A 16,488-nucleotide genomic window follows, 5' to 3' on the forward strand; every position below is an offset into this window, starting at 1 on the left:
GACTGATGTTAATTATATTATGTCCATGAATACTTATTTAATCATTCCAAATTGTCTGTCAACTTCCTTTCATTGCTTTTCCTGTAGTTGTGTTTTCATTTTTTTTCATTCAATTATCCTCCTACCGCCCATCCTCGAAAAGGTTGCAGGGGTTGCTGGAGCCTAACCCAACTGTCATCAGGTGGAAGGTAGACTACTCCCTAGACTGGTCACCAGTCAGTCATAGAGCACACAGAGAGACAGACAACCACTCACACTGCCACCGAGCGAGAATTGAACCCAGACTGCCCACACCAAAGTCAGGCAGAAGAACCACTGCACCATCAGGTGGCTTGTGTTTACATATTTAAGCATTTAGCCAATCACATTTCAGTCATTATTTGTGGCCAGCATCAGAAATCTACCCAGAGGCCTTCATAATCAGTTCTGCGTGCTCCATGCAATAGAATATGAGTCAGTCAGACAGTTGCTTTAACCAATCAGAATTTGAGTTGGGGACACCAAGGCCTTGTAAAGGCCTACAGAAACATCAGTGGTTTTCCACCCTATGATTTGATAGTAAGAGAGTACTACTATCCAGCGCTAGCAAACTTCAACTGTAGCAAGCTGAGCCGCACAAGCAAATATATTGTTGTATTGATTTAATCACTTCTGAAGGCCAAGGTGGTAAATTCATGGGTCACCACCGCTAAATACTTTAAGCTTCAGTGCACTGCATAAAGGCACTCCAATAGTGGGCAGGTACAGCCGGGAATCGTACCGCTGACCCTTTGGTCCCAGAACAACTGAAGCTACCTACTACACCACGGCTGCCCCCATTCACCAAAACAGAATAGTCTTTATTATCATCGCACAAGTACAATGAAAGAAGTCATTCAGGTAAAAAAGATCAGTTCTATTTAATGCTAAGTTGTTTTGAATTCATAATTTAAAGTTGTTTAGATGTGTGATCATGTGTTTTGTGCTTTGTCTGCTGCCTAATGTTAGCTTACACCTCACACTTATACAGCTCCACAAATAGAAATGCATGCTTGTTATTTAATTTTATACATTAATAAATATATTTGTTATCATTTTCTTTCATTTTGGTGTGTTTATCACATATTTCATACAAAATTGGGACACTGATCATTTTTAAAAGTTATTTTTTGAGAACTGTGGAACGAATTTGATAATTTACATCTAAAATACTGCTCTACCTATGAAAAAATCCAAGTTACAAGACAAGTTCTAGAACCAATTAATTTCGTAAGTAGAGCTACCACTGTATATCCATGCAAGTTTTCTCTGTAATATTCAATTTTGAAGTATAAATTATTCTTTTAGGTTGAAAAATGATTCTTGAATGCATCTTTTATAGTACGTTTCTTCACTAAAGGCACGGATCCGATCAAGCCTAGAACAAAAGATACAACCTACCATACAATTGGTTCTTGCCAACCATGGGGCAAACAGGCAGACAACCGTTCACACTCAATTCAAACTATGGAAAAATGTAGCTCATTTAAACGCTTTAAAATGTCAGCTTTTCCAGAATTCACTACAGGCATGTTTTGTATTCAGTGACATTAATATTTATTGGCCTTCAAATCCTACAGATAACACACAGTTTTTTTCATAAAATATTAGAAACGCTTGTGACATCTTCACTATGCAGCAGTTCAAGAATTGCAGTAGCCACGACAGAAATCAGTGGGTTCCATTGAACAGTGTTGCCTTTAAGCTTTTAATACACAGAGTGTCTCTACAGCAAGGCGATGTTGGGCCTGTGAACCAATTCGAACACACACAGGTTCTTAAATGGCTCAATTATTCACATTACTTGAGGGTAACCAGGCACAGGATCTATTTTTATGAGGTTGGAGCAAGAACAATCTCTCACCTTTTTTGAAGCACGATTTTTTTTATCACAATCACAAGCGTATACATCTGTGTCATCCTACCAGAAACAAACTTTAATTGGTTATAACACTAACAAGGACAAATGCTGGGCACGTTGCTAACAAAAACGATGCTTTTCTGAAATTAGGCTGTGTCTGCTAAATGACTGCAGTTGTCAAGCAGTAAGCACTTTTCACTTGAGAGTTAATATAATTACGCCTTTTGTTCTCCCTCTGGAGTCTGATTCATTAGTCTCGAGGATCCTTTCTCAGCATTAGACAGTTCAATTCCTTGTTCATAAAATTGGGCTTTAGATGCTGGATCAACGTGTGATTACGCATTATACAATGCAACACGCTAACTTCCTGAATGACTCCCAGTATGGTACACATGAACTGTGATAACATAACATGCACACCTTATTTTTTCTCGTTAATACTAAGATAATTTGTAAATTTAGAAAGACACACAGATGAAACAGGTTTCAACAAGATATAGTGCCTTTAACTTAAAATGAGACGTTTGTAAAAAAATAATACATTTTCATTATTTTTCATAACCACCTCATTTGACCAGAAATAACAAGATACCACATTTAAGCGGCTCAAATGAGTTTCTTCCGCAGGATGTAAAAAAAAAAAAAAATCAGTCTATCGATAATCATCACGATAACTATGATATCTTTAGTCTTTCAAATTTGAAACTTCAAACTTAGTTGAAGAAGTAAATACATTTCTTTACTCATTATTCAATTATGCAGGTAGCTATGTTACAATACTTGAATATAAAGAATATAAAATATGATTTAAAGAAGCATTTTTGTTGTTCTGTCGTGCAATAAGAGATAAGACAACGTCCTCCTAACACTATGAAAAGTAATGAATAATAAAGCCTAAATTTTGACAGGCATCTTTTTTTATACATTTGGCTTAAAACAAAATTTGCAGTGCAATATGAAATAAATGAAATAACAATAATCAACTAAAGGCATCGTCACCATTTGCAAGCAGATTATTTTCGGCCTCACATAAAGAAAGTTAAATTACCTAACATATGGCCATTTCGTGGATGACAATTAACAATTTTTAAATTTTGTTTTCATAACATAAAAGGGGGAAACTCCTTGATTTCAAGTTAGAAAATAATTAAAGGCTGTCCTCAAATGAGGAGAGTGAGCTAAGGAAGTTTTGAACAAGGCTGCTGTTTGTGCATTATTTGTTGTTTATTTATTGTTATTTAAGCGGCATTTAAAAAAAAGAAAGAAAGAAATGCCTTCTGTGCCTGTGTTTAGAAGAGCCAAATTAGTAAAACTCGCCCTACCCTGTCAGAATTCCTCTTATTGGCTTTCTTTGACATATTGCCCTATGTTACTAACATCTTCTGGGACGTGCTGTGTTCACGTTAGAGAGAGAATTGAGAGTCGTGTGGACTGATGTGTGGCGGCCCAGTGGGGCGAGTGGTTAGCGCGTCGGCCTCACAGCTTTGGGGTCCTGGGTTCAAATCCAATGTCACGTCCACCTGTGTGGAGGTTGCATGTTCTCCCCGGGCCTATGTGGGTTTCCTCCGGGTACTCCGGTTTCCTCCCACATTCCAAAAACATGCATGGTGGGCTGATTGAACACTCTAAATTTCCCCTGGGTATGGGTGTGAGAGTGCATGGGTGTCCGTCTCGTGCCCTGCGATCGGCTGACCACTGATTAAGGGTGTCCCCCCCCCTCTGGACCGGAGTTAGCTGGGATAGGCTCCAGCACCCCCTGGGACCCCTAATGAGGATAAAGCGGTTCAGAAAATGAGATGAGGTGGACTGATGTCTTGAACCTGTACCTGCAGACTTGAGAGATTCGGAGGATATGTTGAGCGCTGCTCAGGTTCACTCAGTCATGTTTGCTCTCAAAGTGTCTGATGTGCAGATAAAGTACACGACAGGGAGACTTCATTTGGATTGTTTAGTAGATAGATGTTGTGTGGTCAGTGTTTTCCTGCATCTCATAATCACTCATTTGACTGCTTATGTTGCTAATTTTGTTTTGTCCTGGAACAACTTTTTCCCCTGCGTCCTCCGGTATGTTTAGGGTGGTACTCCATGGTATCCAATAGCAAAGTGACAACTTATTACCCTTTAAATAGGCCAAATAACTAATTAGAAGTTTTAAAACACATGTGGTCCTGACAAAATGGGACACTGCAGTTGAATATGTCCCTATGGTAATTGTCCCCCAACACAGTTTTTCCTTTTCTCCCCGACATCTTGCATGGACTGGCCCTGCATGTCCTACATGTACAGACAATTTTGCAATGCTCAAGAGTTTTAATTCAAGATGTCTCTCCTTTTTTGAACATGCTAAATACCATAGAGATGAAAGAGGGGACACGGTCACCAATCTTGTTCATGTTTTGAAGGACATTTTCTGAACACTTATTAATCCAGTTCATCAATATTCATTCATTCATTTTCTGTACTGCTTATCCTCACAAGGGTCCCAGAGAGTTTAACAATATTTGTTTAGTTGTACTGATTTGACTACATGTACTTGAATTTATTTTTTTCTCTGCAATATTTGTTGGGACTCATTCAGACTGTGACTGAGTGATTACAACTTCCCCCTCATAGTTCTTAGGTTTCCTCACACATCCCAGAAACATGCATGTCCTCCACCTGGTGTCCATAGTTGGCTGGGATAGGCTCCAAGACATCCCACGACACTTGTGAGGATAAGCAGTATGATCAAATGTATGAATAAAATGAAAACTTGTTCAGAAAGTTTATGTAGCTTAAAATGTGTTTTCTTTTTCTTTTTAGGTTTTACATACGTTTTGAATATGTTTTATGAGGATTTTTTTGGTCTAAATTACTCTAAATCAGGGGTGCCCAACTCTGGTCCTAGAGGACCCCTATCCAGTCTGTTTTCCATGTATCCCACCACCAACACACCTGAATCAAATAATCAGGATCATTATCAAGCTTCTGGACAGCTTGCTGATGAGTTGCTTAAAATAAAGAAGTGTTTCCCAACTCTCTTTGAGGATAGGCACACTATTTGCAATGAAAAAAAATGTAGGCTATTTAAATTTTGAATATGTTTTATGAGGATTTTTTTGGTCTAAATTACTCTAAATCAGGGGTGCCCAACTCTGGTCCTAGAGGACCCCTATCCAGTCTGTTTTCCATGTATCCCACCACCAACACACCTGAATCAAATAATCAGGATCATTATCAAGCTTCTGGACAGCTTGCTGATGAGTTGCTTAAAATAAAGAAGTGTTTCCCAACTCTCTTTGAGGACAGGCACATTATTTGCCATGAAAAAAATTGTAGGCTATTTAAATTTTTAATTCCTGCGATTGGCTGGCCACCGCCTAGTGCCCATAGTTAACTGGGATAGGCTCCAGAACCCTCTGCAGCCCTTGTGAGGATAAGCGGTTCGGAAAATGAATGAATGAATGTTAAGTGATGTACAGTACATAGCACAATCGACGTAGACGTGTCCCTTTTTGCAAATGTTCTTTTTACCTTAAAATTGTTCATTGATGTAGTTTCTGGGGGAAATTGCTTGGTGTAGAAAAATACTATAAAAATAATAAAATACGTCTTAACATTACGCCAAAAGCAGTTCTGTGAGCACGCAGGTAAAATGCAAAATGTTGAAGCTCGTGAAACTGTCCGTTTCACACAATGTGAAAATAAGCAAGAAAATAACTAACCTCAAAATATTAACATGTTATTCTTGTAAATTATTATTTTGATCTTGTAATATCTCTTGGGGGTAATGTAGTTTATGTCAGACGCCAAATCAATTAGTGTTCCGATATTCTGACCTGCATTGGTTGTAACTTCGAGGAGCATAAGGATCACTCGGAGTCAGTGGCGTTCTGTGAATTTCCTACCGACGCCTTCAGTTATGTCTGAATCAATCAAACCCTCAAAAACTATTTTATGGCTATAAAACCTCTGCTGCAGCTACAGCTGCGACACAAAAAAAACATTAATAGTAACCTCATACAATTGAAATATTATTTAGGAATTTAGCCATATTTTAATCACCAAATATCCTTTTTATCAGTACACAATATCCATCCTCCTTTCTTTCCTCCTTTTCTATCGCCATCGAAGCTAATGCTGAAAGTCGAGACTGTTCTGTCGTCGTATTTCTGGGATATGTTTTTGTTCGATTTAGGCTTGCTTGCTTCGGAGTTGTCCGATCTTTCTTAATGATGTCCAGCTTTTTTTCTTGAAAAGCCCGTCTTGAAAATGGCTTTGACAGTAAGTAAATCTGCAAACAAATCAATTTATTCTCCTTCAACCATTGCGAGTTGACAAAACCGCTATTAAATCAACACAACAATATATTTGCTTGTGCAGCTCGCTCCAGATACAGTTTGGTAGCTCTGGCTAGTCCACTCTATCACTAGCCAATCATAGTTGGTGAAAGCGATGACGTATCCCTACACCTGCGAGAAGGCATTGTGGTGTCGCCAACTTGAAATCTGATTGGTTAAATCAACAGTTTTATTGACGCTTGTTTTATGCAGCAGAGCCTGCAGAACTGATTGTGAAGGCCTAATTTCTGACCCTGGCAACAAATAATAGCTGAAATGTGATTGGTTAGATGCTTAAATATGAAAACACTTGGCAGATCATTAATGTAAAGACTGAAGAGCAGTGGACCCAGCACTGACCTCTGCGGTACCCCAAGACTGTTATTCCATAAACTCGATTTTGTGTTTTGTATCCTGACGCACTGTGATCTTACAGATAAGTATGATTCAATCCAATTTAGCGTGCTTGGTGACTAAATGGAATTATACATGTGTAATGCTAGTTGATGGCCTCTTAATTTATTATTGAACTATAATGTTTTTTTTACATCTCCTTAGGATTATCCATGAAGATGGCTATTCAGAAGATGAGTGTAAGCAATACAGAGCTGTGGTTTACAGTAACACCATCCAATCCATCATGGCCATTGTTAAGGCCATGGTCAACCTCAAGATAGACTACAGCAATCCTGGCAGAGTGGTAAGATGCAGCTATGCCTTTCACGCGAAATATAAAAATTCTGGTATTAAATGAAATAGCACTCAGCATTCGTGCAGGGTATCAATTAAAAAAAGATTGCTTCCAATACCATCATTTTGATACCAAAGTATACTTTTTTCAATACTAATTTTATATCATCAATTCTTACTAAAAATGACATCTTATATTAGAGTACAAATCTTGAGGTTTATTTTTCAGAAGTATTTTTCACCCCAAGCACTTTTCCTACAGAAACTACATCAATGAACTATTTCCAGGGAAAAAGGAACATTTGCAAACAAGTAATGTGTCTGTGCCTATTCAATGCTACTACATACTGTACATCACTTAACAAACATTGAATCATTTTCCGAAACCCTTATCCTCACCAAGGGTCGCAGGGGGTGCTGGAGTCGATCCCAGCTAACAATGGACTTTTTGGTTCAACTGGAAATTTACCCCCCAAATATAAAGATCTCAAATTTTTTGATTGACCTCACTTGATTTTGACATTCATAATGAATTCCACAATTAGTACAGTATTTATTCCATAAAGCCATGTAAACAGTCCTTTATTGTGTCCATTCTGAATTTTGAATACTTCCTTCAGATTTTATCTTTGTGCTGCCCGGCAGGACGATGCCCAGCAGTTGTTTGCTTTGTCCGCGGCCGCCGAGGAACAGGGCATGCTTCCCGATGATTTAACCAATGTGATCCGAAGACTGTGGGCTGACAGCGGCATACAGACCTGCTTTACGCGCTCAAGGGAATATCAGCTCAACGACTCAGCGGCATAGTGAGTAGAAATATCTATGCTGTGCGGACATGTTTCTCAAAGGGAAAGTAATTCTGTTTAAGCCACCCAACCAATACCATCCAGCCAACTTTTGCACTAGTTCACATCAATTTTGCTCGAGTGCACAAGAGACACCACCACTATATATGTAAATGCAACTTCGCGAGAAGATGAAATTTTAAATGTGGCCCTTTTTCCTAATTTGTACCATATTCAAAGTAGTAGAATAGTATTTGCACCATTGTGCTTATTGACTAAATTATTTGCATCACATGCAGCTGCTGGTCTTTCTGCCAATTTGTTTTATGTATATAATGACGTCTCTTTCATATGATCTGTCTACTCTGTAAAACCTACTTTGACCTCCCTGAGGGGCAATAGAGATTGGCAAGATTTAATCTGTTACCCGATAATTTAGCTTTCTTTGTGGTTTTGTTCTTTAATATTGCAAGCAGATGAGCACAATCATTTTGCAGGAAGGATGGATGGATCATGGGGACGTGTTAACTTAAACGTTTTAACTTTTATGGTAAAATCTCATATTCTTTGGCAATTACTTCCTCCTTTGACCCACTTTCAATTTCGTATTCGAACGCTCCTCATGATAAACACAAGGACTTGCCTACATGGTCTTTTTATGTTTTGAGTAATCCTGTTCTCCCCGGGCTTGTGTGGGGTTTCTCCGCGTGTTCCGGTTTCCTCCTACATCCCAAAAACATGCATGCTCAGCTGGTTGAACATACTAAATTGAGCTTGAGCGTGAATGGTTGTCTATCTCCTTGTGCTCTGCGATTGGCTGGCCACCCGTCCAGTCAAGAAAGTGATTTTATTCCCCGTCTTTAATTTTTCATTAAATTATTCGGTTATCATTGATAAAAACTAGATGAAAATCAATAGGAAGCCGCCTCATGTTATACAGGTCCGTGACCGGACGTTTGGTCGCCGGACGTTTGGTCACCGGACGTTTGGTCGCCGGACGTTTGGTCACCGGACGTTTGGTCGCCCGGACGTTTGGTCTCCCAGACGTTTGGTCTCCCAGACGTTTGGTCGCCCGGACGTTTGGTAGCTCGGGTGAATATAATTTTGAGAGCTGGTTTCAACAGTAAACTCTCTGTCATGTTGTCAAACGTCCGGCGACCAAACGTCCGGGCGACCAAACGTCCGGCAACCAAACGTCCGGCGACCAAACGTCCGGCGACCAAACATGGTGGCGGTATGACTGTCAGTGCGAATAGTTGTTTGTCTCTCTGTGTGCCCTATGATTGACTGATGACCAGTCTAGAGTGTAGTCTGCCTTCCGCCCGATGACAGCTAGGTTAGGCTCCAGCAACCCCCGCAACCCTTTCGAGGATGGGCGGTATGAAATTGAATGAATGAAAAAGATCAAAGGAATGCTTGCTTCGATGTTGAAAAGTTACCTGGATGTTAAAAAAATGGTTGCCTGAACATTAGAATGTGTCAGAAATTGTTAAACAAACGATGTCCTGTTTAAAGAAAAAAGTACATGTGACACATTTATTGCATGGAAAGCACAGCAACAAGCTAGTCACATGATCAGCCCCTCCTCTTTCATCCATTGCAGGAGATGTAGTAGCCATCCACCCATTTCCTAGACTGCTTATCCTTTGTGGACAGCTGTAATATTCACACATCAAATGCAGTTTTGGACTATGCCTGTAAGATCAAGCCATGTTTTCTGACCAACATTTTTTTTAATGCAATGCTGTGTAGTGTTGACAGGGGCTATCAGCAATACAAATGACTCAGAGCCTAGTAGCTATAGATGGGTCTGAATCAATGATGCATAAGGTTTAGCTGCATTATGTTTTCAGGCAAGTCAATCTTTTGCGCATCCTTTCATTTGAATTTCACCACAAACAAACCCCCACACCCCCTCCCCAATATAATTTATTGCATAAAGAGGGTTTCCTTTATTAAGAGCTTCTGTCCTTTATAAAGACAATAACACTGTCCTTTTCTGTGAACAGAGATATTACAGCTTTGGGAGCCTTTCATGGTGTGCTGACTGAACATTTGCTCCTTAGTTGAGCCAGTGGAATGTCTTTGGAGAATTTATCAAATTTAGTTTTGCTTCATCCATTATCTCATTCTTTGCTCTCCTGTTTTAAACAGTATTTGTCTTGGTTTAACAAATATTGCCTTAAATATTGTCCATGCGTTCAGCTTATTAATGAAAAAAAGTCAAGAAATATTATTAAAGCATCTGTATTAATTTGACCTGCAATACACACATCTCATCTCATCTCATTTTCTGAAAAGCTTCATCCTCGCTAGGGTTGCGGGGGGTGCTGGAGCCTATCCCAGCTGACTTTGGGCCAGAGGCGGGGGACACCCTGAATTGGTGGCCAGTCAATCGCAGGGCACAAGGAGACAAAACAACCATTCATGCTCACACTCATACCTAGGGGCAATCTAGTGTCCAATCAGTCTACCATGCATGTCTTTGGAATGTGGGAGGAAACCGCAGTTCCCACAGAAAACCCACGCAGGCAGGGAGAACATACAAACTCCACACAGAAAGGTCCGAACCTGGATTTGAACCCAGTCGTGCCAACCACTCGCGCCACCGGGCCGCCAATACACACGTCTATTACATGAATAATAATAACAAAGTGCTACTGCTTAAATATGCCCATATTCTTGCATATTTCCTGCACTTTAGGTATTTGCAAGAAAGCATGAGAGAAAGATGTGCTCAGATGTAACGGTTTGTAGACAATATATCCTGACATTTTTCTCAAATTAATAATCATTTGTCAGCATTGTACTTTTTCATAAAACAATTCTGATTCTCAAAAGGAAAGACACAGTTTTTGCATTATTGCTAATGTATGATGTACTATGATTGATTATTTACTCTATATATCTGTACCACTTATTCTCAGGAGGGTCACAGAGCCTTTCCCAGTTAACACCTTTGGGCAATACTCAATCGCATCCCAGCAGAAAGTATTTTGTCTTATAAATATGAGGTCAGATAAAACCACAATTTTCGAGGCTATTGCAATTGCCATCTTGTTTACATGCAAGTGATCACGGCTATAATTCCAAGGACACTGACTTTTTGTGAACGAAAATGATATGTGAAAAGGAGAATATTGTGTATTCTTCAGTGTAGTGATCTGCAGCTGTTGCTGCTACCACTCATCTTTGTAGTGTATTCATATACGGATTTTACTCAGAAAAAAACTACTTTAAGGATTAAGGAGGATTACTCCATATGCTCTGGTTTTCTCCCACATCCCAAAAGCATGCTTGGTAGGCTGGTTGAACACTCTAAATTGCCCCTTGGTATGGTTGTGAGGATGAATGGTTGTCCGTATTCTTGTGCCCTGCAATTGGCTGGCCACCAATTCAGAGTTTGCCCTGCCTAGTGCCCATTATTTGCTGGGATAGACTCCAGCCCACCTGCGACCCTTGTGATGATAAGCGGTTTGGAAAATGAATGAATTGATTGAAGGATTCCATTTGGAAAAAATTACGTCACGATAATTCATTATAAAATATTAATTAAACAATCAATACATGTATTTTTAAATATTAAAGTGCATTTAGTGCACATGTCTCAAACCGATTCCGCCGAGGGCCGCAGTGGGTCCTGGTCTTTGTTCCAACCGATCCAGTGCCGACATTTTAACCAATCAGGTGTCTTCTAAAATAAGTAGCACCTGACTTTAATTAACTGATTACACTTGCAAAAGGTATCCTCTTGTTGAGTTGGAATGAAAACCTGCACCCACTTGACACCCCTGATTTAGAGTATTTGAATGTAATATTTGTTATAAAATATGTTGTTTTATTTATATTATTTCATTTTTTTTTATTTCAGTGCATCTAACACATTTTTAGCAGCGATCTTTCATCATATATTGGATTGGATTGGATTGGATAACTTTATTCATCCCGTATTTGGGAAATTTCATTGTGCCAGTAGCAAGAAAAGGCATAGTTATAAGTTAGACAGTACAACAAAGCAAAGCATAAAGTACAAAGCAAATCAAAGTAAATGAGATCTTTAAGAATCACCAAATCAAATCATTAAGACAGAAAAGCAGCAAAAACACAAAACGAGCAAGAGTGGACGGAGTTACCGCCACCAGCTGCCACTTGGTAGCAAAAACGGATGCAGACTCAAAAGACGTAAAGTTGGACAAAAACTGGAACCACACACAGAAAATCTTCCACAAGATGGGGAACTTCTGCAGACTGTGACCGAGGTAGCGAATATGCAGAGTCACTCTTCCAAGCTTATCTGCACAGTTCCTCAGTAGTCTGGAGCTGAAGACAACAGTAGCAGAGTAGGGCACCTCGACTCCGTTGCTGGTAAGCGCCGACAGCTCTTCCATCTTATACCACGATGGAATGGTTGGTCAGAAGCGTTGCCTCTTCTCCCGGCACTTTTGTCCAGCTCCGAATCCCCGGCGGCACTGAGGTGTTGCTCCTTCTGCTGCCTATTGTAACAGCTAGTCCCCATGTGTGTGACAGGGTAGGCATGGCTGAATGGTTCCAAAAAAGAAGTAGCCGAAAGAAGCCAGGCTAACAGAACAAGAAAAGTTGTAAAAACATTAACACGAAAAACATAAGTGTACAGAGCTATTGCCACAAGCTCCCGCGTGAACGGCGCCATACTTAAAGATTACGACTACCTAGACTTTAACTTCTGTAATGTTATTATTTCTTCCTCGTAATATTGCATCTTTAAAAAAACAAGTAACTAATACTTAAAGTGCCTCACCCCAAAAATTAAATTCTACAAAAATATTTTTTTTAATGTGATCAATTTCTTTTGAGATATTTGACTTGACTTGAGTGTCTTGAAGTCTAGATTATCTCCTTTCTCGCTTTTTTTGTAGTTACCTGAACGATCTGGAGAGGATAGCCAAATCAGATTATATCCCCACGCAGCAAGATGTGCTTCGAACTCGTGTCAAGACCACTGGCATCGTGGAAACTCACTTCACGTTTAAAGAGCTGCATTTCAAGTAAGGGTCCACTATTGCTGATCATGCTGCTGTAAAAACAGACGTCCACTCGCACTAAAACCACATATCGATGCACACCTGCTCTAAAAAAAGCTACGACGAAGGCCATTAGTCTCATTATACAGAAAGTGCTCCCTCAACCTGAATACAACCTTGAAATGGGCAACTCAGACAAATGATAACAATAATAAAAAGCTTAATTATTATGATGACACATCCGCACTCCATTTGGGTATCAATAAAAATGGTTTGCAACACATTATGACTGGATATAGCTGAGCACTTGTGTGGGATGCTAATGGAATAACATCGCTGCTTATAGAGGATGGATGGACACCGGAGCTTTATATATTCAAACATGAAAAAAGGGGCTTACACTTAGAATTTTAAGTGCCTATAGATGTGAGCACTGTAACCCTAAATTGCAAGGCAAATGCTTTTTTATGCAAATCATAACCGGTACCCACAAGGTTTGTGAGTGTAAAATAAATTTGAAAATCACAAATTTCCCAAATGTTCAAAACAATATTCAAAAATGGAAATATGTTCAATCATAAAGTATGATGTCAATGAATTATGAAAAAAAATCTATTATACCCTTTCTTCTACTACTACTACTTTTATTATTAATAATAACAGTACAATTAAAAGTGCAACAATTAATCAACACTTAATAATTGATCAAATTAGACATTGTATTTTTTAACTGATTATTTAAAACGACCTTAATACTGTGTAGATATTTTGAATTTCAGCCCCTTTCTGTCTTCCTTTATTAAAGCTTGGTCATGGGTGTTTTGGATCAAAATACCTTTGCTAACATGCGATTATATTTTGGAAAATAATTACTTTTTCCCCCAATTTTCTGACAGTTACAGACCGAACTCGTAAGTATTAACTGAATCCATTTATGTCTGTGCATTATTAGTAATATTTTGAATCATAGCCTAAAACAATCATCTGTTATTAAAATAAATATTTGTTTCAGCTACTCTCCCCTCCAAAAAACAACAACATCAATAGATCGTATATATATATATATATATATATATATATATATATATATATATATATATATATATATATATATATATATATATATATATATATATATATATGTATAGTAATGGCTGAATATATATATATATATATATATATATATATATATATATATATATATATATATATATATATATATATATATATATATATATATATATATATTCAGCCATTACGGACCTTGAAGCCTAAGATTATATTGGCATTTTAGACAAATTGACTGCATATTCACTAAATCACATAATCAGAAACATCATCGATGCTTCATGATTTCTTGGCACACCTGCCAGTGGTTATTGGAATATGTACAAGAATTAAAAGTCATACAACATGTCCTGCAATAAAAAAGCAATATTGATCCAAAAATGTGTATCATGCTTCTTCGAGGCTGCGTTAACACTCAATGACATTGTTTTCCGCCTGCACCAGTTGAAAAGGGGAGCTCATAAAATGTTAATATATGGTGAGGGATTTAATTTCACTCAAATTTCTTCTCACTTGGCACTCGGTCTGGTCTGCCTCTACTTTGCATACAGAATAACTTGCTCATCTCTCTTCTGGATCATCTTTTCCTTGCAGAATGTTCGACGTGGGAGGCCAGCGATCCGAAAGGAAGAAATGGATCCACTGCTTCGAGGGCGTCACAGCCATTATATTTTGTGTTGCTCTCAGTGCATACGACCTGGTCCTGGCCGAGGATGAAGAGATGGTGAGGATTGTGCAATACCCTGCTGTGGCATTTTCATCCACACAAATGATGAACATTAATCTTCTCATTACCTGGCTTTTAACATGTCTTCTCATGATTGCCCAATCCATTTTACTGTTAAATTAATTGAGTGCTGAAATGCAAAGTGGCTTGCACCATTTGACCCTAAATATTTGAAAAGGTTATGAATTGAAAGCTTCCACTAGCCCCATTGCTGCATATGGCCTTGCCTTTGAAATAATGAACAACAGCTCACCCTAGTGGCACATAGAGCCCAAATAGTAATTACAATACGTATAGTACAGTAATTAGATTAGATTACATTTTATTCATCCCATACCAAATTCACTTTGTTGCAGTAGCAAGAAGGTGAAAACACAGACACAGCAAAAGACATTGTAGATCTAAATAAAATACATAATAAATAAATAAATACATAGGCATGCTTCACCAAATCTATATTATATATATAGATGTGTATGTGTACGTGTACGTGCACGTGTACGTGCATAATCGTAATCCAAGTTCATTTAAATTTGTTTATGTTATGTTACGAGCGTGTTGCCGTGCAAGCTCGTATCTCGAGGTACCACTGTATATATATGTAAGTATATATATATACATATATATATGTGTATATATATATACATATATATACATACATATACGTATATGTATAAATATATATATATATATATATATATATATATATATATATATATATATATATATATATATATATATGTATACATATACATATACATAAACATATATAATTAGTGGTACCTTGCGATACAAGCTTAATGCGTTCCGGGACTGAGCTCGTATGTCATTGAAATGAACTAAAAACAAATTAATTCGTTCCAACCCTCTGAAAAAACACCCAAAACAGGATATTGGATTGGAAAAACGTTTATAATTGTTCTAATTTGCCATCTATTAAAAAAGTAACAAATAACTAGTGTTTTAATATTACTAAAATGTGTTTAATAGTACTAAAATTATACAGGTTTCGCAGGGGGGAGAGAGAGAGACGGACAGAGAGAAGGGGGATAGAGGGGGGGACTTTTTGCACGGCAACGAGGTCGTAACATAACAAACACATTTAAATGAACTTGGATTACGATGTAGACACACTCCCAAAAAAATTAATCTAACCTTACACTAAACTTAATTCCAATTTTGTTTTAAATTTTGATACCTTTCTTCTCCCGGCCAGGTTTGCTCTATTTGCCTCACAATAGGATAATGCACGATCACTTGTCAACGAGAAGTAGTATATACGCCATTCGCACTGGCTAACGGGAAAAAAAAACACTGAAAAATCCTACGCTCCGCCCAGTGCTTGCAGAGACATCACACAAGGGAGTTCCGACCAGAGAGACATTACACGAAGGAGTTGCGACCAGAGAGACATTACACGAGGGAGTTGCGGGGAGAGACAGTGCCCATGATGTTCTTAGGAGCAGCCTCTCGCGTCGGCTGTCTGCTCGTTTATCAAAATTTGTCTTGTATCTCAAATTGCTATATATATATATATATATATATATATATATATATATATATAAATATATATATATATATATATATATATATATATATATATATATATATATATATATATATATATATATATACATACACACATATACACATGTGAAATGTATTTAGAAACACCACTTGGTATTTTCATCACAGAGATTTGCTTACAAAATGTTGTTACTTAAAAATTGTCTTGTGTAAAAAATATCTTAGCACACAAAGCATACTTTGCCTTAATTAGAGATGCTTAGTTTCGGCTTGTTCTGCTTTAGAATCGCATGCACGAAAGCATGAAGCTTTTCGACTCTATCTGCAACAACAAATGGTTCACCGAGACCTCCATCATTCTATTCCTCAACAAGAAGGACCTCTTTGAGGAAAAAATCACCCGGAGCCCCCTTGCCATCTGCTACCCTGAATACACAGGTAGAAGCTGTTTTTAAAATTCTCAACAGTTCTGCTTGGAACCCGCAAAGACTGT

At 38.1% G+C, this 16,488-nt stretch overlaps 1 protein-coding gene across 2 annotated transcripts in view; it reads left to right on the forward strand.

Annotated features, from left to right (window-relative positions):
• Nucleotides 1-16,488, forward strand: part of LOC144076090 (guanine nucleotide-binding protein G(i) subunit alpha-2) — a 41,108-nt gene that overhangs the window by 20,223 nt on the left and 4,397 nt on the right. For both annotated transcript variants that reach the window (XM_077603662.1, XM_077603663.1), the window contains exons 3-7: nt 6,757-6,898; nt 7,534-7,694; nt 12,569-12,697; nt 14,336-14,465; nt 16,280-16,433. In XM_077603662.1, the coding sequence (XP_077459788.1) occupies nt 6,757-6,898; nt 7,534-7,694; nt 12,569-12,697; nt 14,336-14,465; nt 16,280-16,433 (716 nt within the window). The remainder of the gene's footprint in view (nt 1-6,756; nt 6,899-7,533; nt 7,695-12,568; nt 12,698-14,335; nt 14,466-16,279; nt 16,434-16,488) is intronic.

The sequence above is a fragment of the Stigmatopora argus genome, chromosome 6 (assembly GCF_051989625.1).
Source record: "Stigmatopora argus isolate UIUO_Sarg chromosome 6, RoL_Sarg_1.0, whole genome shotgun sequence".
Classification (NCBI taxonomy): domain Eukaryota; kingdom Metazoa; phylum Chordata; class Actinopteri; order Syngnathiformes; family Syngnathidae; genus Stigmatopora; species Stigmatopora argus.